Genomic DNA, 22852 nt, shown 5'->3' on the forward strand with positions numbered 1-22852 from the left:
AGTTAATCAATAATTGAAATACTATGAAAGAGCAGGGAAAACATTTAACAAGAGAATTATCAATTACTAGAATAATTCTAAGTATGCTATAATATATAATTGTATATTGACATAAACTACCTTCAAATGTTCATTTATTAGAGACTAGAATGTGCAACATGCAAGATTAAGTATAATGAAGTAAATAGCAATGTATTAGTATTAAATATGGATGAATAATTTCCCATTTTAAAAAGTTCTGATTAGAGGAACACTGAGTATTCGCAAGTGGTGATCAAGTCCAATTACAAATTTTCTCTTTCCAACTGTATTTTAGTTGTATATGGTTGATGTTTTTCTTCTGCTGTATCACCATGTACCAATAGAAAAATTAGTTCATGATGCTCTTTTACAAAGAATACATATATTTATGTATAGCCTAATTTTAAAATGTATGTGCTCCCAGCATATTTAAATTTATTGTAATGTTACCATTTCTTCCACAAGCCTACTTCAGTATTCCATTTTATAGTTAACAATTGCATCCTTACCTCATCTTAAAAACCACCACTAATATTTCCCAAAATATTTGGAAAAAAGACGAACAGTACACAGATAAATGCAAATACAATGTATAGGAAATAGGCTTTATTGCAGGCATTTTCATAAGACAGAACTTAAGAGAAGAAACACACCTGCTCAGGAGTACATCCCACTCACCAGTGCTACACTTACAGTGACTCCTCTGACCACCTGTTGCTTTGGGAAGTGACAGTGGGGTGTCCTCTGCAAGGAAATCATTTCATCTGCATTCAACACACAGCTGCTGGGTTGTTTCATCTGAAGTAATTCGTAACTCAGTATGACCAAGTGATGTAATTTTAATCCACATCTTTTCAACTTCCTATTTAAAAACTGAACACTAACATAATACAAATTATTTTGTGTTTCTTGAAGTGTTAACACAAAACAAACCTACATCCCTGTAAGTCATGGGCTGCTTTGCACAATTAACACTGACTGATTGATTTTGACATAGACACAAGAAGAATGTAAACCCCCAGGATTTGCAGTTAAGAATATTGTTGCAACAGCTACTGATATACATTCAGTGCTTAAAATATTTTTGCAATAGTCATAGTCTTCTTGGGAAGATTAGGTTAAAGTTATCTTTATGTACAAATGCTATCTGAACCACTAATTTTAGTTGCCATTATTTTTAGCTACACAGCAAAGTGATCCTGTAACTGTTTGAAATAGTTTCAGTGACATCAGGTACCAAAGTTTTCCAAATGAAAGAGAATTGTTAGTGCCTCTTGCAGACTATAACAAAAAAACATGAATAAAAATCCACCAAGTCACAAAATATTTAGGCATGTAAAGTAACACTGTATCTACATGAAATTCAAATTCATACACTGAACTTGCCTACTTAAATCAAACACACCTTTAAAAGTTAAAATTAGCAATAGGATAATAAAAATAATACCCCAATTGTTCTTCACCAGAGCCTTTTCTTGTTATCTTTAACCAAACTCACATTTTTTCCCTTCCTTGTAAAATTGTTTCATGGTGTTTGGCAAGATCAGTAGTATTGTGTACAGATAAATTGTAATCAGCTTTATGTATTTAAGTGTGAATGTCAGACTCAACAGAAAGAGTCACAAGTATTTCCTTAGGTAACTGCAATTTGAAGAAAGAAAAGCCACTATGGGTTCCAAATTGGAGCACTGAAAGATGACATTCTTCAAAGAGCAAAGAGAATACATTGGAGTACAGAAATGTCAAAAATATTTTTTTTTACTTCTTTCATTTCTTTTCAAGTTCATAACTTTATTAAAAATATTTCCCCTATGTGGAAATATTTTGACAATTTTTGATTGTAAACTTAAATCACTTGAAGTACTAAATCACATTCAGAAGATTAGCTTTCTAGATTCAGTGTTTGAACTGCAAGTCAATATTCTAATTTATTATGGAGATAGCTTACATTTTTCCAAGCAAATTACATAATTAATCAAACTGAAAAGGAGGTGTATCCTATTGTAAAAATATCCATCATATAGAACAATTTCCATTGCTGTCAAGTCCTTTCAATATTTGATGAAGTAATTTTACCCCTTCTTTTCAAAAGACATTTCCTTTTATTATGTATCCTAAGACACTTTAACTAAAAACCCAAATCTGAATATTTCAATAAGGTTGTTTTATTATTCAGTAGATTCATGGAAATTTTACTAGGATGACAGAAAAAATTCCACACCATTCTGTCTCCACTAATACAGGTACATGGCTTCAGCTGGCAATATTACTGGGATTAGCATAGAATGATGAAATATTTAAAGGAATTTTTTTTCTAAAATCTAATAAATCAAATGACTGCCAAATGTCATTAAAGTGATGGTCTCTGACTTGAATATGCTTTTCATATTCAAATTTGAAAAGAAAGAGATGAAAGCCTGGAAAGGTTACTCAGTTTCAACTAATAACCTCAAGCACTCTACATTCACATGCATAAAAAATGAAATTGGCTCCATTGTCTAATTTTACTTCAGAAACAACTCTTTTCTTCTTGCACTGAACAGATGTATTAGCATCTGTATTTAAAGGGATATGCTGAGTGGTTTTGTTCGCCCCCAAGTATTTAGCAGCTATGTCAGACTAGTTTGTACACAGACAGTAGCTTATGAATCAAGTCCAAATACAATATCCTGTATTATAAAGTATTCCTTTTACATATTTTAAGATTTGTTTGACATATTTAACACTTGTAATTGCATACAGTAGGCAAAGAATATTACACTTTTTCAAGGCTAATGGGGTAAATCCAGGTATTCTGCTTTCTAACTTATCGTGAAGCAAATAACTGCGTCATACTATTAGAAAATTGCAAGAAAAAAAATTACATTGGAGCTTAACAGTCAAGACTATTTTGAGTTTTATTAATGTTAAACATGAATACAGCATATATAAATGAGAACACAGGCTGATTAAAAAAGGTATTTACAAATAAAAGATATAGAACTGCTGAAGAACAGCATAGGTAGCATGTCATATTTCACCACTAATACAAACCCACTCATATTATGTAGCCAGGCTGAAAATACATATAGCATCCAACATATGATAGGAATTAATTTTTAAACAACTATTTATTTTTCTGTGATGCAGACTGAAATATGTTATTTAAATCTTTTCCTAAGTTTTTTTTTAAGCCTTGGTCTCATTTATTAGGTACTATTCAAGTGAACAATGGAGAATATGTCTCAATTACTGCCCACAAATCATTCTACTTTAATGGGAATAAAATTATTCTTTACATTTAGAATTTAAAACAAGATATAATACAAAATTTCCTCAAAGAGAGAGAATGGGTACATATTAAAATAAAGACTATTAAATGCATTCAAGGAATCTGAGAAACTGGTTCAGTGCTTTCATTGCAGGTGAGGGAAACAAAACATGGGCAAGATACTTAGTCTATGTCAGAATTCTTTCTCTACCTTTTAATACCAACTCTGTAATTAGTGCTACCCAGAGATTTGGAAGAATAACTGAACTCCAAAAAGCTTCAGGATTTGGGTAAGCACTAAATGCATTGGACATTTCGTACAAAATTTACATCTCAACTTTTCTCATCTGTCTGCGATTAAGAAACCCTTTTATTAATTCCACAGTCAGTCTTGACTGCCACCTTCAAGAAGCTGTATATTCCATATTTTCATTTCCTTTTTGGTCACACTGCCATATGCCAGGAGGAGAACACAATGGCCCAAGGTCAGTACCATAATTAGGTTTGATGCAATCCCCTCAGCTCTGTCTAGAATTAAGAACACACTGAACTAAAAAAATCTATTTGTGACAATGAATACAACTTTGGTTGCTGCCATTTTATCCAGTGTAGGGTCCAAATTCCTCATTTTTTGAGTGCAGCTGTAGTGGAAGAAATATATCAAATTGCACATTTTTAATATAACTGTTCTTTTTATTTACAGTTTTATATTTAATATTTGATAATGCATCCCCCCCTCGCCATTACAATATTGTGTGGGGACCATATAGACATTAAAAAATTAATTGAATTTGATTCTCATAATACTCAGTGTGAAAAAATTATGCTTGGTGATATAGACAACACAACTAATCAAAATTAAAATTTAGTTTCAAATGCTATCCTTTGATTTTTAAACTTCCAGTCAGAAAAATACTCCTTTCTATTTGTAAAGTCACCATAACCTACTACCATATCCATAGGCTCTGACAAACAGTATCTCCAGTAAGCAACTGAAGATCATTCTTATTCATAACCACAAAAAAATTACCAGTGGGGTTAAAAATGACTCTTGCTGATGCTTTTCCTGTGGGCTTATGCATTCAGCCTTAAATCTGACTTTCTACTTAATTTCATATTCTAACTAATTAGTATTATTTGTTACCTAAAAAATAATGGGTCACCTAATGACTTAAGATTCTGTAGTTTTCAATCATTTTAAAAGTGGTTGTTTGGGTTTTTTGGTATTACTTCACCCTTTTATTCCATTTCTTCCATCATGAAGAATGACTTTCAGAACATGCTTCCAATTACAACTTCAAAGTGTATTTGACAAGGGGTAGATGGAAGTTGTAAATCCATCATTTCTGCATAGTGCCTACTCAAACTTCTGTCATTTTGAACTTTATCAGTGGCAAAAGACAACTTAGGTATTGCCTGGATTCTTTAAACTTTCTCTCTTTCACTTTAGTTCCTGGACTACAGTGACCACAACACAAACAATCACCTCAATGATGGAGAATGGCAAATGCTCCTTTTTAATCTTAGACCCACTAGCACTCCTTGAAAGTACTGACTATGAAGTTTTAATAAGTTACTTGTATCTTATTCTGATAAGATGGTTCTGTTTCATGAATTTTATTTCTTGTTTTATTAAATATGCTGGTGCAGCACTTTTACTTCCCCAGTTTCTTACAGAAGAAAAGCACAAAGCAACTAGTTCTAGATAGGACTAGGAAGATACAAAGGATTAGTATTTCTGGCACAGCAGAATCAAGCCAACTCAGTAACACAGGGTAATACTAAAACCCTAAAATTTTAGTTCTCTAAATTCTGATTGGATATTCACAAAACAAGCCAGCTTGAGGAAAACACTGAACACTCAAAAATCTCCCTGAAGCACACTAAAGGCACTCAAGTCCTGCAGAAAATTAGTATAAAGAGAAATCAAGTCAGCCAAAATTTAAAACTGCAATACAATGCCCAAATAATTTTCTTTTTTCCAATGAACAGAGATATCACATAGGAGGAAATGCACTAGTCAAGCAGTCATACAAAAAAAGCATAATAAAAAGTATCTATTGCTTTGCTATACATAGGTTTTATACTTTACATCTTCTCACATTTGCACAAACAGGCTTCATTCACCAGGAGAACCATGAGCAATTGGTATTGTTCTTTAATGGTGTTTAAGAGGGATTTTCATGTCAAAACTAATTAGAACTTGAGATCTTAACTTACAGTTAGAGGTAAATGACAGTTATCAAAAAACTGCTATTAGAGCATCAGAATGCACTCACAGTAGCTGTACCAAAAAAGAGAGACCTATAGAAAATAACAGAACCAGCACTGAATAAATTGGTTTTGCCAGTAATTACCTTATGGCACATTTTAAGACAACTTGGAAGCTGACAGCAGTAAATTTTATTGTGATAACTGAATGCTGTATAATCTCCTGTAAGGATACAGTGTAGACATGGGGGTGAAAGGGAGGAGGGGATAGAAGAGAAAAGACTTTTTTTTAATTTTTTTTTTTTTTAATATAAAGACCATGCCAAAGAAAATGCAAATTCCCAGTTTTGATGTCTATTTTGAGGATCTGAAACAAGGCTTTTAATCAATGTATTATACATCAAATTGATAATGTTAACTTCTGATTATTCAAATGTATGAAATATTCATAGAGAATTGTCCAAACTTTTACATTTCTCAGACTTCTTTTCTCTATTAATTATCATGCCTGGAAGCTTTTTAGTAAAAGCAGCAGCCATCAGCCTGACTGAACCTGACAAGCTAGCAAGGCCCAATTACACTGGCACTCTGTGGCACTTTGATGTACTGGAAACGAAAAGAGATAGGGGCAAATTGTATAGCACATTATGTTAATGACTTGATTTAATCCAGCCACTAAACTTTATGTAGCCTGTTAAAAAAGATGCTAACACTAATTATGCCACTTTGGAAAGGAAAGAAGGGGACAAGCATTTCATACCGACAAAGTGAAGCTCATAAATGTTGTAAATGAAATGAAACAAAATGAAGTAATCTATGATTAATCATACATCATAGACAAGAAGAAAAGAGAAAGAAGCAAGTGGTACAGCTAAGTACTGGAAAATCTGTTAGATACCCTCTATGATCAACATATCTAAGAAATAACCATGAACTGTCTAATTTGCAACATGCAAAAAACCCCCAGTATGATCTTAAATGGCTTAAACAGTTTGGCATACAACTCAGATTTATAGGATAATTAGCATAACAATCTCTAAAAATCACAAGTCTTATTTACAGTGTTTGATTACCAGCAGGATATTTATCTCAAAAGATAAAAGGTAGTGATTTTTAATCTTAAAAAAATACAAATTCAATAACAATTTTGACATGCTGTATTCTAGAATTAACCCAAGAATTCAAGTAAACCAAGGCATATTTTTAAAATCCAATTTGTATCAAACATGTTGTCTTAATAGTTTATAGCTTTTATTGTTTTATCTACCCTTTGTGAACATGCACTTTGTTACCAGAGGAAGAGATCAATGGAGAGAGGTAGAAACTGATGAACCTGAAATGAATCTACACACAAAAATCTCTCAGAAGTGTTCTTAAATAATTGTGATAAAATAAAATACAGGATGACCACAAAAGTATAGAACAAGTGTTTGACTTACTAGTGATGAGCAGCAGTCATTGTAAATGATTAGTTCTCAAAATTACAGGTGAACATTTTTTATACAATGCAATTCTTTCTTCAAAAGTACCTTTTGAATCTTTCTGAAGAATATACAGGCGATAGCATTACTGAATCCCTTGTACAGCTTAAAAAAGAAGGAGCAATATTTCCCATACTTGTTGTTGTTAGTTGCTTTGTAAGATGTCTCACGCCTTGAAAAAAAAATTTAAAAAAATCAAACTACCACTAGGATATCACATTGCAGAGCACTAAAAACCGTGAAGACTGATAGGATCTCACAGTACACCTCTAGTCCTTTAAAAGAAGGCTAAGACAGATGAGAAAAGTATTAACTGTTAGAGGTTAACATCAATTTTAAGTACTAGTTTCGTATTTTTTAAGATAGTTCAGTCAATGTTAGATCTAAAAGTGTGAAATACTTTCTTTTTTTTTTGGAAATACTGTTCAAAGTAAATTTTCCAAATTTGTATTATGCTGTGTTATTTTGTATATATGACTTCATGCTAATTAATTACTGGTTTTAAGAGTAAAGGGACATCATTGGTGTACTTGTTCACAAATAATGATAGAAAAAGAAGTACAACTGAAGTGACTGGATACTGTACATGTACAACTTTATTGAAAACTGATGTTAGATATAACAAACCTACTATTAGAGGACATTTAAGCTTAAAATCTTTTTCTATCTTGCCAAATAATTGCCATGATCACTGACTCAGCTGTTTAATATTCGTGGATTTGGACTTGAAATAATACCATCATTGCTGTCAGTTTTTATTGATTCAACAGCATCCTCATCTTGTCTACCATCTTGATCTGAAAAAGAAACATTAAAAGAATCAATGTAATCAACCCCCCCATACTATAGTCCATCTGAGACCTGCTGAGGAATCTGATAACAATATATTTGCTTTTCTAATAAATGAAGAATAAGTGCCAGGTAAATCTTATCTTCCTGCAGAAGATTAACACTGCAAATCAATGACCTTTTGAGTCATCTAAACTGTATTTTTTTCTGTTTAAAAAAAAAAAATAATAAAAAAATAAGTGTTTCCCAGATGAAAGTTAAGGATTGGAATGATGTAAGTCCTGTGATGAGATGAGGTACGAACAACTGTTAGTTTTACATAAGAACATGGCCTGAATTTCTGGATTTCCTCTGATTATGTTTAACACCATGCACATGTAGAGAAGAATGTATCCTTTTTTTTAATAAAAAAGTCGTTCTGTACGCAGGTGGATTATTTTCTAGAGCATTCAAGGTTTTTTCTCTGAAGCAAATTACTTAGCACAACAGGGATTCAGCAACATATTTTCCCAATTTTTCTAATGAATTCTTATGCAAAAGCTGCAAACAAATGGACATAAAATTTTAGCATTCTGCTTCTGCATTTACTTGGTTTTGTGGACTTGGTTTATTTCAATGATAAACAGTTTAAGCTCAGAGGTGGAACGGGATGACCCAGCTCTTATAATCTTTAAATAAATCTGCCTTTAACAACTTTATGTCACAAATATGATAAGACATACTACCCCTCTCACTGTCTGAAAGGATTTCTGATATCAGCATTGGCTGTTATCTGCAGACAAAAGGAGCACATTCATTAAAATAGTCTTTAGAACAGCATAGTTCTAAGGGAGAATATAAAGACATTTAAAATAGAAGCCAGGTTTCCTTTAATATTTTATGAATCTAGGTCAGATACCAGATTTTTGCATTCAATTACAATACAGTTTCCATTTGGGAAGAAAATAACACCACCATATCCACCACCCAGCTTCAGCTATAAAGTACACCAGAATATAATTTCTGTCATGAAGCTTCTCATAATGAGGCAGCTCCCACTGCTAGTAAGAAATGCTTAAGAAAATGGAAAGAGACATAGATTTATTAAGAAAATACAGTTACTTATTCATAAAAATGAATTCTACCTTCTGGTTCCAATTCTTCAGTTATTTTTGTCTCGTCTCCAGAAGTAATTGGTGTTTGGTCAGCTAACTGCTCCTCTGACAGATGTGAGAGCTCTTCTTTCTCCTGTTGAATTTCTCCAGCCATCTCCTTCACCTTATCTGCTTGCCTTTCTTGTTTAACCTCCTGTACCACATGCTACATAAAAAGATAAACTTACAGTCTTTATAACATCCCTTCAATAGTAAAAGTTACTAAAGTTCAGAACTTGAAGAGTAATGGCCCACGTTCATTATACAAAGCCTTGAAACAATGGTATTGCTTATGCAGCACAAGAAACAATGAGTTGTCAACTGCAGTAACAAATAATTGATACAGTAAAAAGAAATTCTCTAATGATGTGTATTTGTGAAAACATAACTATTATAAGCATTTGGTACCTGTCAACACATATACAGCCTCGTATATTTCCAGATTCATTTATATTTCAGCTCTTTCAGTTCTACAAGACTCAGTTAAAAAACAAAACAAAACCCAAACAAACCCACCCCACCAGCACATTATTCATTAGCAATTTTATAACTTAAATTATACAGTATTTTCTGTTTCAAAAGCAAACTAATATCATATAAAAAAAGAATCAGCCTTGGTACAACAGAACAAACATGCTATCTAAGGTAAAATAACTTCAGTGCATAACTTACTCTAAAGTAATCTTATTATCTTCTTTAATTGAGTTCATTTACATAATCATAGCTCATCAATGGATACACATTACAGGGTTATGTCCAGGATGGGAACTTACTGATGACTGAATTCAGTCATCTTAAACCCCATAAAAGTGAGGCCTGTTGAGCTCTCCTGGACTGCAGGAGCCGTGTTTGGTCACCTCTCCCTGCCTGGGACACCTCTCAAGGCTCACAAAAGCTCAAATCTGAGATACTTGAAGGACCATCACTGAAAACCAGGCCTGGGCTGATACCCACCCCCCATCTTCACATTCATCAAGGTGCAACTCTTGGTTGTCAGGAAACACAAAGGGATTTAAGTGATTAATTCACTGAACCCGTGGTAGATACCTTTTAGGTTGATAGGTATCTGTACACACAGAGAAATAGGTGCATACATCACTTTACCTGTGTTCACATGAATTGATTGAGGTATGAGTGTTACTATGGTAAATCTATGGTTAAGTCACTGTTTATAATTGTAGCGAGCCCTATGGAATTGCCTTGTAAATGTTAAAATACTCAGTGTTTAAGTCGTGCTAAACTTTTTTGCACCCTTATCTTTGCATCCATATCTTGGCACCCTTATCCCCCTTTGCATTCCTGGCTTCAGAGTAAATCATTCCAAATTGCTTCTAATTTGATCTTCCTTTGTCTGTTCTAACTTGTGTAATAATAGAGTGAGCCTTGCCATCAAACTCTGTAAAGCTGTATTTTCACAAATTCATATTAAACCCTGCTTTTGCCAAAACCTTTGGAAGTGTTTCTTTAAGTAGACAAACCACTTGTTCACAATACCTGTCTAGCTATATTCCAAAGTTATCTCACTTCATTATTTCCTCCTGCTATATAATGATAATTTATAGAGGGAGGGCAAAATAAACTTCATCCAAACAATAAAAGCTCAAGAAGCAATTGGATAACGCTCTCAGACTCACGGTGTGACTCTTGGGGTGCCCTGCATAGGGTCAGGAGTTGAGTCCCTTCCAGCTCTGGATATTCTATGATTCTGTACCCTGTATGTGACCATACACTGAACAGGCTGCCCAGAGAAGCTGTGGAGTCTCCCTCTCTGAAAATATTCCAGAACTGTCTGGACACAATCCTGCTTGAGCAGGGAGGCTGGACCAGATGATCCCACTGTTGTCCCTTCCAACCCAAACCGTTCTGTGATTCCATGAATATTTCTGCAACAGCCTTTAGGGAACTGAAGTGACAGGAGGGTCCTGCCATTCAGTTTTCCCACACAGCTTCACTATTTTTCATGAGGATCCACTCAAAGCCTCTATTTTTTCCCCCATTATAATAGTACCAGCAGTGATCAGAGCACACTTGGACTGGGGTTGGTGCTACATCCTGGCTGCTGCTTAGCTTGCTTCCCCTAATCGTCATTGTTTTTCCCTGTACATAAAAAGTACACACTTTGAAGACCACTGAGACCTATTCTGCTTATTATCCCAAATAATAGTATGGCCTGTGAAATTTTCATACTCTTAATACCACTTTAAATTCAGCATTGCATAGTAAAGCTGTCAGTAACAACTGTCAATATGTCATAGCTTCATATTAATGTATCTTAAGGCATTTTTATTTATCTATATTCATTTATTTAGTATCACTTAAGGCCAGTTTTGCAAACACTTGCTGTAGTCAAATAAAATGTTTAAATATTCAATCTGATATTAGAAGTCAGTAGAGCTACTCAGAATCTTAATGGTAAGCACATGATGAACTCAAGCCATAATCATCATAAAGATTATTCACAACAAGTTTGCCCACTTCATTCCACTAGGCTGTTCACAGAAATACACTTTTTAAAAACACACACTAGAAGAATCAACTCTAAAAATATTTAGTTTACTTCCTGTCTGTGCTCTTCTTTTGTAAACTTTATACTGGCACAGTATATCACAGTGTTGAGATAAAAAAAGAAAAGATTGCAAGGTCAATTATTCACTGAGAAGTCATCCTACAGCATGAGAAAAACACACATGAAATAATCTGTTCAGTAGATTAGAAGAAAAATATGTTATTGTAAATGTACATAGCTGTAAATAAAAATTGGTGTATTCTGAAAATATTAAAAATTTCTGAATTAATAGTTAATTAAAATTAATTAAACATGGCCAAGGGCAAGAATGGGCTTCAAGTAACTTTGTGCAGCGCACAGAACAGTGGTTTATAATTTGAGAGAGACTGTCAGATGGGCCTCTTTTCCATAAGAACTTCCAATGTAGAGAAGAAATACTGAATAAAGAGTAAATATTAACACAACAGATGAAGAATAAATACAGATGAAATGATATGAGCCTCATTCAGCATATAACCTGTACTGAGTCAATTTTTGTACTTAACAGTTACTCATAACTTTAGTGTATTGTACAAATGTACACTTAAAAGGCAGCATTGAGATCACCAGCAAGAGAAACTACTTCCCAATTTTCTGGGCAATATTCCTGAACTCCTCATCTTGACCTCACATCTTGAGAAAATAGGGTTTTTTTTTCAGAAATATACCTGTTTCTACTTTGATCTTGTCAAGGATTTCATTGTCTGCTAAATCAGATTTGATAGCCATCTCTAGTTTAGCAATTTGCAGTTTCAGCTGCCGTTCCTTTGATTTCCACTGCTGTTCATGGGTCATACAGAAGACACTCCAATAAAACATATGGCATGTGAAAAACTTTCAGAAATCAGCTTCAACAGAAAATAATAAAGAAAAAAGCTTTTAGTGGCACAGAGACCACTGTCATCATGTCTTAGGAATTAAGTAAACACATGCTGGTCTGCTGCTGTTGAAACCAAGGCGCCTTTCTCAGGCTGCGGTTGAAAAACATGAAAGAGTTTGTGGGATGAGCGAAGGAACTGGCCTTAATTTAGAGCTCCAAAGTCAAAAAGTTGGCAGCATGCAACATTTGTGGGACTAGAAAAGGAATTCAGATGCATATCCCAGAGTAATCCACAACTCCAAACCTCAGCGACTGACAACTAACAAAACCATTCTTTCCACATACAAAACCTCTTAATGTAGAGAATTGGGATCATCCACCTGATTTCTTTTAAATCTGTGAAACATGCAGAGCCTAAAGTCAGTTGCCCATTCAAAGAAATGGTGACCACAAAGTGACAACAGTTTTCTCATACTGTAAAACAACAATTCTGATACTGATTAAGAAGCACATTTAAAGTAATCTTTCTCCTACTTTAAGAAATAAAAAACAGAGATAGGCAAAGAAATTAGAATAACTATTTTGCCTGTAACACATTATTTACTTGTAAACTACCAATCTATGTGCAATAAGGATTGCATGGACAAAGAATGAGAACTGCTGAAACCACAACAAAATGTGTAACTCAGATTGAAACAAAATTAAATACATTATATAATTTACAGTATAATTCCCAGTAGGCAAAAAGACAAAGCAATGCAATGAGCTTTCATATAAATTAAACAGTGAGTGCTATAGTCTTCAAATTATTATTGATCTATACTTGCATTTTTATTTATTGGAAAAATGTCCATCTTAATCAAGCACAGAACAGTTTATTCACTTTTGTGTTCTGTGAAAAATCAGAAATTGTATGTTTCTTTAAAAAACAGGAGTCAGTTCCTCAACTCTTCACTTTGGTGAAGCTCATCAGTTAACAAACATTATATTTTACATGTATAAATGTATTAAAAATTTTCTGACATCTATCTATTTATCAACCCATCTCTCCTATGTAACAAGCCTCAACCACAAAAAGAGAGAGGAGAAAAAAATGTTGCAGAAGGGACAGCCCACACAGGTTCAGACTCTACATTCTGACTGGAAGAGTTCTGAGTACCTGTAAGTGCATCTATATCTAATATATTTGAAGAATGAAAGATTAAAGAGAAAAAATACTACAGCATGAATTGTAAACTCTAAAGTATATGGCAAGGGTTTATATTCCTGATTTGTGTTCTTCATAAAACCAGTTCTGTTTCTTTGTATTGTCTTTTTCTCATACTACATCTAACCTATTTACACAGGTATAGGCATAGAGCATCTTACAGTGTGACTAAGTGTTTTTACAGCACACGTGCACTTAAGCAATGCTTCTAAGTCCTGCAGCAATATATGCTTCACTCTCCTTATATTTTGAAGATAATATGCAGGGAATAGGATGCACTGAACCCACTATCATTCTACAGTACTGCACAGGAACAGAAGAGAGGCAGTGTGTTCTCCAATTGCCTAAAGTTTAATTGGCTCCCATAAGGGAAGTATAAATCTCATCAAAAAAAAGAAATACCATCAGTTTTCACACTTCTGAAAATGTTTTCAAGTCTCAATGACCACATTATCTAGTTATATGTGCATTCATCAGCTTTAGGTACAATTACTTCACATGAAGATGTAGCTATATATTTCAGTTTTTCTGAACACCATGGCAGAAAAATCATTAAGAGTTAGCATGGCAGTAGTTCAGAATGCAGATGTTTAAATGAAGAACATTTTAGATGACAGGTTTTATCCGAGTCTATATAATGCTAATGTTTATGTCAGTTTGAATTGAGTCCTCTTGTATTGCTTTCTTCCTTTGAATTTTGAGATTACTTTTACTTGAATTCATGTGGAATTTCTTTCATATTTACTGTATTTCATTGGAGTTGGGAGCCATCTGTGTAACTATAATGGTCAACCACATCTGGCACCATTTCCTTTGGAGGGAGTTTAAGCATTGCTAGATTTGCATTACAAGGTCATATGAAAACAATTCCTCCAAACCTTTTATCCAAACGAATTGTTTTCTTGGATACTGACTAAATAATAAGAGTCAACTGACAAATTCATACTCGTTCTTTGAAAACTTTTCAGATCCAGTTCTGCAGGCTTGGCTTTGGCAAAATTCCCATCAATGTCAAATAGATTTCCTAAAAATAACATTAGCAAAGAATGGGTTTATGCCTCTTTTCCTCCATTAAAAAAAAAAAAAAAAGGAAAAAAATAAATTATCTGGCAACTGCAGACACTGGTCTATCCACTGCTAGCAACGGGTAAGCTGTGGTAAAGTTGCACTGTTCAAATAAGCAACCAAAAATGCTGGCCATTAAAAGGGGGTTGTAATGAAATGATCCATTTCTCTTTCCAATTTATTGTTACAACATTGAATGATTCTGTGCTCTTGATCACAACCTCACCTCTTCGTTCCTTCTCTTTGAAACAGTTACTGATTGCAATTTGTTCTGAAGATGGAGGCATTTTAACTGCTCCTCTTAAAGACGTACATTCAGTTCATCACCTTTGCTAATAAAACATCATGGAAGGTCTTCAAATTGTTTAGGCTCTATAAAAAGGAAGGAAGAAAGGAATATTAAAAAAAAATAAAATAAATCACACCTAGCAGAATGTTACAACACTCTGTATATTCCAACAGTGGTCTCTCGTGGCAGTATTTAATATATATTCTGAATGTGGTCAGCAGGAGACACTCTTGATCCAAGTAACTGAAAGCAACTTTCTTTCCACATGGCCAAGAGAAGGTGGCACTCTTGGTGCTCTCATGAACATTAAACCCTCAGTTCAGTCATGATGAAAACAACCAAGAAATACATCTGTTCAGCAATTAAAAGATTTTGCTGTGGTTACAGTGGTTAGACATGCTGACCAAAAAACACTGCAGTAGCAAGCAAAAATGAATGTTGACCACAGTTATGCTAATCACAGAGATTGCCACAGCTCTGTTAACCCTTAATTGTAGATATATCATAGTTTCATAATCCTAATACACTCGATTCCCTACTAGCAGTATTTTAACAAGGGCCTTCTGATTTCTTTTACATTTTCATTTACTTCAAGGGATTATATTAAGGCATATTTAACCAATTTTATATTAAATTGAGGATGCTGATAGAATCTCTATTTCTACAATATTAGTTAATGTTATAGTGCCTACATTCCACAATGCTTTAATAAGGCCTTATTCATTAAGAATTTCAATGTAAATCACATGCAAAGTATGATTTGAAACAAAACAGTCCACAAGCCAATCTTCTGTTTAACAAAATGATTATATGAAAATTTGTACCAAATACATATGTGAGTATAGATAATGTTTAATGATTGTAGACAAAAGACATTTAGCTTCATTTTTTCTATATAATATCCCTATGAAGTAGTTAAATGGAGAAGCTGAATGTGAATCCTGTAGATTGTTCAGGTTCACTTGCAGTCTGAATATACAAGAAACAAACAAAAACCACATGAAAAACCAATCACCAAACTGATCTTCAACCTTTCATATCTCATTTCTGAGTAAGGAAAATATTGTGGAGAACAAAAAAATATCAGCAATCTTGTTTCAGAGAGTTAATGATGTATATTGCTCAACAATTTTTAACACTCTTTTTGCAGTGCTCTTCTTGCTCTGTCCTACATCTGTGAACTCTGTTGCAATAACTTCAAAAAATTACAACCTTCAAAAGCATTTTTACAAGTATTTTCATATCAGTCCATATTTTTATCTTTCTTAACAAAATCAGAGTCCTTAAAGTCTGTAACCCTTCCAACTGTCCAAGTGAACTCATCTGTTCATCCATCTCTGTTTCAATTTTTTTTCTGAAGTTCTTTTCCATTTCAATAACTTGTGTCACTCCAACCACAATATAGGGAGAAGAACAAACGAATTAAACACCTTGGCAAAGCTGCCTTTCATAGACCATTTCATCCTCATCTCTTTCCTTCATTATCAAAAGAGCTGAAGACAAATCCAGCAATCATATTTTCTACTGAACAATCTCATTAAAAACACTAAAAACATTCTCTTGAAAAATCTCCTTGCTTCTCCACTTCATTCTATTTCTTCAGTCTCTCTGCTACTCTCCAGTCCATTTTGAATTAGCTTTCCTCATTAACTTTAAGGGGACCACGACTTCACCCTCATTATTTTTATATTCTTCCAAAATTCATTTTTTACCTGGATCATCTTCTATATCTGTAAGTACATTTTCCCATTATACCCAAACTGTTCTCTATCCTGCTGCCCTGGAGTATCCCAAAACTCAGGTCATGACAACAATCAGGAGGATAATTTTAGGTTAATGTTTCTAGTCTGGAATTTTCTTTCTTTGGGAAACACGTCTTGATATTGTTGTCAGTTAGAAATAACTCTTTTAAAGAAAATGGATATAAACCTTCTAGAAATACTGCATGAATGAATATCAACTGCTCTCCATTGCAGTTGTGAAACTACTGTACCAATAGTTCAAAAGAATTGACCCTCTGTAGTATTTTACCTTGCAGTTCCACAGATTACACATTCCATATTATAAATCATGAAATCCTGAAAACTCAGTCTGTAATTAAAGCAAATAAATATACCAATGGGATAAACTGCATACTCCTAGCAGTTTCAGGGTCCCTGGTTCCTCTAAGCAGATTGCACAATTCCTTCATTCAACTGGCTACATTAAAATTCTACAGCAACAAAACTGTCTGGTAAATGTTTGGTAGGAAGCTCAACTTCAGCATCATTAGATGCAGCAGGATTAGAGGCTCCTATCATTCTGTGGTTTCACATTTTGGGCCGACTCAAGTTCAAAGATGAACATGGACAAATTATATGGGCTTCAATTGGTAGAAACAGAAATTAAATGATAATGAACTCAACAGACAACAAAAAAATCAAGATAAACACAAAAATAACTAAAACCTGCTGTGTTGATAAGTATGTTACGTGCCATCTAAACTAGAAATTTTGGATTTTACAGTTATTCACATTTAGTAGACATGTTTCAAACATTCAATGATTGGAAATCAGAAAACCATCGCAGGCATTCTCTTACAACAAAAAAGAGACAGAACATTCATTCATCGTTATTCAAAATGCACCTTTCACTGTGAATATTAGAAACAATGTCTTCAAATACCAGTTTAAATCCTGTGCATGTGTTTCCATTCAGCTGCTGCCAGGAGAGGCACAAGCACTTGACGTTTGTTGTAAATTACCAAAAAGTGGCACATGATTTAAAATGGAACAGTTCACTTATCGCTTTCTATTTAAGAACAGAAAAACCCATGTGAAACCTGTCTCCCTTGGAATTTACACTCTACATAGCTCACCCTAAGAAAAACTAGATTTGAGCTATTAACAGGAGAGCTGCTTTGGCAGGGAGGATATAGGTATTACACCAAAGAAGGGGAGGGAGGCAAAACAAAGCAAAATGTAGAAACAGAACAACACAGGGAAAAAAAGGAACGGAACAAAAATCTAATGTCACAAGTGTTATTTAGCATGCTAAAATAATAAGCAGCAGGCAGCAGTAAGAGATCACAAGGATATTAAGTGCTTCCACCTCATAAGGCTAGGATACTTTATAAAGTTCTATTGCAGTTAGTAGTCCTACTTACAGGAACTCTCCCATTTCCAAGTTATTACCAAATCACCTCTGTCTGGACATGCAGTTCTCCAAAGACATATAGGAAAAAGGAGACAAGAGCTGAATAACTAAAACCTATACAGAATCTACCATGCAATTGTATGTTCTGGGATATTTTCATAAAAATGCTCTTTTTATAAGGAAAGTTATTACTTACAGTAGCCCTCTAAAATAATTTCCATGAACATATGAACACAAGTTATATCCTAATGTGAGACTGAAAGAGCCAAACCTGCTCTACTTCATCAAAGACTGATAAAGTGAGGGGGGGTCAGCATATTTAAGGCAAAATCCCCTCTTTAAATCATGAGTGTCTTTCAATAGCCAGATAACTCAGTTCATTCCTCACAATCTGCTTCAGATGACTTTGCAGATAAAATCATTAAAGACCTGCTATACCCTTCTGAAAAAAAAAATAAATTTTAAGATGAAAAATCCTTACTCTGTTTGGAGTAGCTTGAGAGAAATGTAGTATGTGGTACATTTTTATGTCCTTAGTATTGACTAGAAATCAAGGACTGGGTATATTTTTTTTCCATTTAAGCAGGTTTACGTGATGAGAGCACGGGAATGTACTGACCAAGATGCAATTATCTCTTGAAGCTGGAGAAATTTTCCTCCCATTGCTGAAAGAGCACTGCTTTTCTCAACCAGCTGTTAGTGGACCTTGATCAGTTCCAAATTGTCCTGAATGTTTAGCCTTCAAAATTAAAAAGAAATGCATCATGAGCTTAAAAATACAAAATGAATTACATTATTTTTGTTTTGAAAACTTGAAATATTTTGCAAATCAGCTTTCTACAGAACATTTGGAGAGAAGATTTAGTGTGTAAGACCCAAATTAATTTATTTTATAATGCACATTACAGAATCTATGTAAACGAAAATGATGACACAGCAACTTCAATCAATACATCGACATCTTTGACTATTGTATAAAACTGTACATGACAGGAAAAGAAAACACCCCTATACCTAAACAGATTATTTGTTTTCCATTCACTTTTCCACCTTCTGAAGTATGTGATGCAGTAGCATACCATTTTATGGAGTTTCTTTCAGGAGTTTAAACCTACCAAATATTGCTAAGAAAAAGTGACTCAGCAATTCATACTGTAACACCTTAAGGCTGGTACTCAAACAAGCTGCAGGTTTGTCTTAACTACAGGAAAATAAGTTAGTATTTAAGTAAATATTGTTACAATGCTAAGATTACAATTCTAAGATCTGAGAATGCACTGTTTAATAGGATGCTTAAAATCATTCAAAATTCAAAGAAATATTTATTTAGATGTTTTCCCTTACTTCAAACAGTGCAACTAAACTCCATTATTTTCACAGTTTCTTCAAGTATGTGAAGAGAAACCGATTCTGATCTGTATTAATATAAATTATTAGAAAATCAGAATAAATCTTTAACATTTGAAAAGGTAATTTCTCTTCCAATATTTATCTCTTTTAGTCATATTGGACGAATTGTCACAATGCCACGCTGGAGCAAGACAATGGACTACAAAGCTTACACATCTGTAAACCAGCTGAGTACATGAAATATTTTCCTTTTATTCTTTAAAATATCAAATGCTATCGTGTTTTGGCATTGCCCAGTTAATTGTCCTTACTTAGAAGATAAACAAACTTACAAATTTGAGATCTTCACCAAAAAACAGGCCTAACTCAATGTTAAAACCATCATGTGTCTAAAACATGTTATCTACATAAATTAAAGTTGTGGTGAGCATAGACAGCAGCAACTGTCTCATGCTAGCTATTTAAAAGCTAATGTAGTGGCACGTTTTTATTAATCTTGTTCCACACATCAAACAAAAGGCTCTGATGCCTTCAAAGGCTTTTTTTTTTCTTTTCTCCCCCCTTCTTTTTTAAGCAGGGTTGTTTTTTTTTTCTTTTTAAGTAGAAGAAGGAGCAGATGATAGTGAAATTTATGATGTACAGATGTAAACTCCATGGCTCCTGACAGTCAACATTAACTATTTTTTTCAACAGTGAATGAAACAGCATTTGATTTAAATAGGTTTGCAATACTGATATTATGGGGCAAATTATTCAAATTCAGAAGCGAAAAATTACTTTTTATTTGGATCATTTCAATTGTAAGAGTATCTCATGAAGTTTCTAGCTACAGAAAGCATGTGCAATTAATTACTTATTAGTGTATTACATCAATCACCATCTCAGCTCTCATTATATTATTTCTCTACAGTACTTCTGTAGTACTTTATTTATTTAAATAAAATATGTCTAAGAAATGTCCACTGCAGCTAGGTACATGACAAGGAGCCTGCTGTTGAAGTATGAGATCTCTTCAGATTTTGTGGGCAAGGCAAAGTTAATTGGGGAAGATTCTGTTGGGGAGTTTAATTTTTCTGTGAATTAAGCCACAAAACAGTAGAATAGAATAGAAATTGATGATTTACACAGCCTTCTGCTTCTGTTACATTCCGCTCCCAGAACATCTGCCCAGGTCTTCTGATATAACTTAAAAATAGGGGTTATATTCAGATTTAATATAAATTCAATGCTACTTTTCACTTAAACAAGTAATATTTCCCTCAAACTAACGTGTAAGACTAAAGCTGTACTGAGACAGCTCAATCAATATTTTCTTTATTGCCCAAAAAGTAAAAAAAATTCTGCCACAGAACCTGAAGACTTGGAGGTAGAGCTGAAACACAAGTCAGAAAAAGAAAAGGAACCAATATCCCTTTGGAGACAGTAACATGAATTAATGGGCCTACTGATCTAGCTCTAGCATCTGCAAAAATAAGGAACATGACTCTATCCTTCCACTTTAAACCTCATCTTCAAGCTAGATTTAAAAGTCTGAAATGGAGAATGAAGTTAGGAGAAAGTGACTCTTAAAAAAGCTAAGAACGATGTTTGGGGTTAATGTCTGAAGTACACCAAAGAGACAATCTTTTTTCCAGACCTCTTATCATTTGGATTAAAAGCATAGAGAGTGGGGTCCCAGTAACAAGGCTGGGGACCAGCTGTGTGGGAATGGGGCACTGACAGCAACCTACACCAGAAGGAAATGATTAAAGAAAGGATCTTGACCTGCACTGTACAAATTTATGCCAGTAAATCCCAGATGGCTAAGCTAATAAAACTGAGGTCTAATTAAACCACATCCCTTGCATCTTGTCTTTGCTTCCACATGAGCAGGACATGGATACAATACCAAGACTACTCTTAAGAGTCACGACTATTGTATCAACTGGATTAGTGGCTCACAAACTTTCCCTATCTGCATTCAGAACAAGAAAAACAAGCAAGTTAAACACATATCACCTCCTAACTTCTCAGGATCACTTGCCCTCTGTCTGGCAAAATAAAAAAAAGCTTCTCAGCTAATCATTCGCAACCACAGATGCACGAATGGACAAGATACACAGACTCCCAAGCAGAGAAGTAAAGAATAAAACATTAATGTGCAGTACTCTTCTTATTTTACAATGCTTAAGAACGAATAGGATTATATGTTATGCCCTTTCCTTTGTCTCATTTCTTATAGGAAGGCAAACATGTGCAAATACCAAATAGCTGTTTCACAAATGCATTCTGGGATGGCTTTAAAAATGTTTTTGGAAAGTACCATCCGCTTTTAAGTTATTTGAAGCTACCTGCTTACTAAATGATTTTATTTAGAATTAATGTTTTACCTTGAGCACTGTGTCTAACAGACAACAAACCAAAAGGTTATGGTTCTGGACATCTTTAAACTATAAACAGCCAAGATGAATGCAAATAACTTTTGTCCTTAATGCGTTAAGTCTAATAATCCACAGGCCAAGTTTCTCCCTTAAGGCAGAATTAGATATTCCTGAAAGAATCCCCAAATGATCTCTAATTAAAGATGGAAAAACCCACTGCAGCCATGTTCCAATGATCATTTCAAGGAGTACCATGCATATGAACTCAGCTCTGTTATGCAGCTCATGTGGTGTTAGACAGAAGCTACACTGAAGCTGCAAAGGCAGCTTTGAAGTATTACTGGATTTCTTGTGGGTAGAGGACTCAAGATAACAAGTATCTCCCTTCCTTATTGCTGATGGATCAAGGATTTACTGTGGCTGCTTTGCTACTTGGAAACTACGGGTATTTCAATCACAAGAACCCTCTCAACCATGTAGCACAATAAAGAATGTTTTCCTCAAGGTTGAAAGTAACCTAATTTTGTTAACAGCAGGCTGATATCAAATGGTGCTAGAGCAAAAAGACTTGTGGGAGCACAGTTATTATGCCCTTTTGGCACCACACAGTTGCTAAAGAATGTCAACAGACTGTCTTTGGGTAGTTACATAACTAGATGACAGCCAACTGTATTCTTACAAAACAAAAGCAAAAGCTGCCAACTGTACCAAAATTCAAAGTCAAAAGACATAATGATGAACTAAAATGACATTATTGGTCACCCAAATTTCCAGTTTTTCCTCCAGTATTCCAGTATTGACAGTTTCTTCTCTGCTGATGCAAAGAAGATTAAAAATTACATAGAACCTATAAATCTATTTTTGCAATAAAACAATTAGTGCAGACTGTTCTAGACAGCAGGTACAAGACTTTCAAGAAAGTAAGCTAATGAAAGTCTCCTAAATAGAGTATGTATGTATTACCTATGGTTACAGTTAAACCTGGAGAAGATCCTTAAAGTTATGGCTCTGGTTCACTCAGCATAAAAAAATACATACCTTGGAAAACATGGGGATTAACAGTCTTCCATAAAGTATTCTAGTGGAAAAATACACACGCTATTCTACATATGTACTGGTGGACATTTTTCAATTTATTTCCTAGTTTATTCAGTCAAACACAGTAACTCTTAAATACTAATGTATCTTTTATCAGG

General features: G+C 34.1%; 1 protein-coding gene across 1 annotated transcript in view; it reads right to left on the minus strand.

Moving 5' to 3' along the window:
• RPGRIP1L (RPGRIP1 like) overlaps positions 1-22852 on the minus strand; it is a 47617-nt gene that overhangs the window by 14393 nt on the left and 10372 nt on the right. Inside the window, 3 exon segments of the mRNA XM_032701538.1 lie at positions 700-883; positions 7636-7760; positions 8877-9051. Coding sequence (XP_032557429.1) covers positions 700-883; positions 7636-7760; positions 8877-9051 — 484 coding nt within the window.

This window comes from Chiroxiphia lanceolata, chromosome 13, assembly GCF_009829145.1.
Source record: "Chiroxiphia lanceolata isolate bChiLan1 chromosome 13, bChiLan1.pri, whole genome shotgun sequence".
Lineage (NCBI taxonomy): Eukaryota > Metazoa > Chordata > Aves > Passeriformes > Pipridae > Chiroxiphia > Chiroxiphia lanceolata.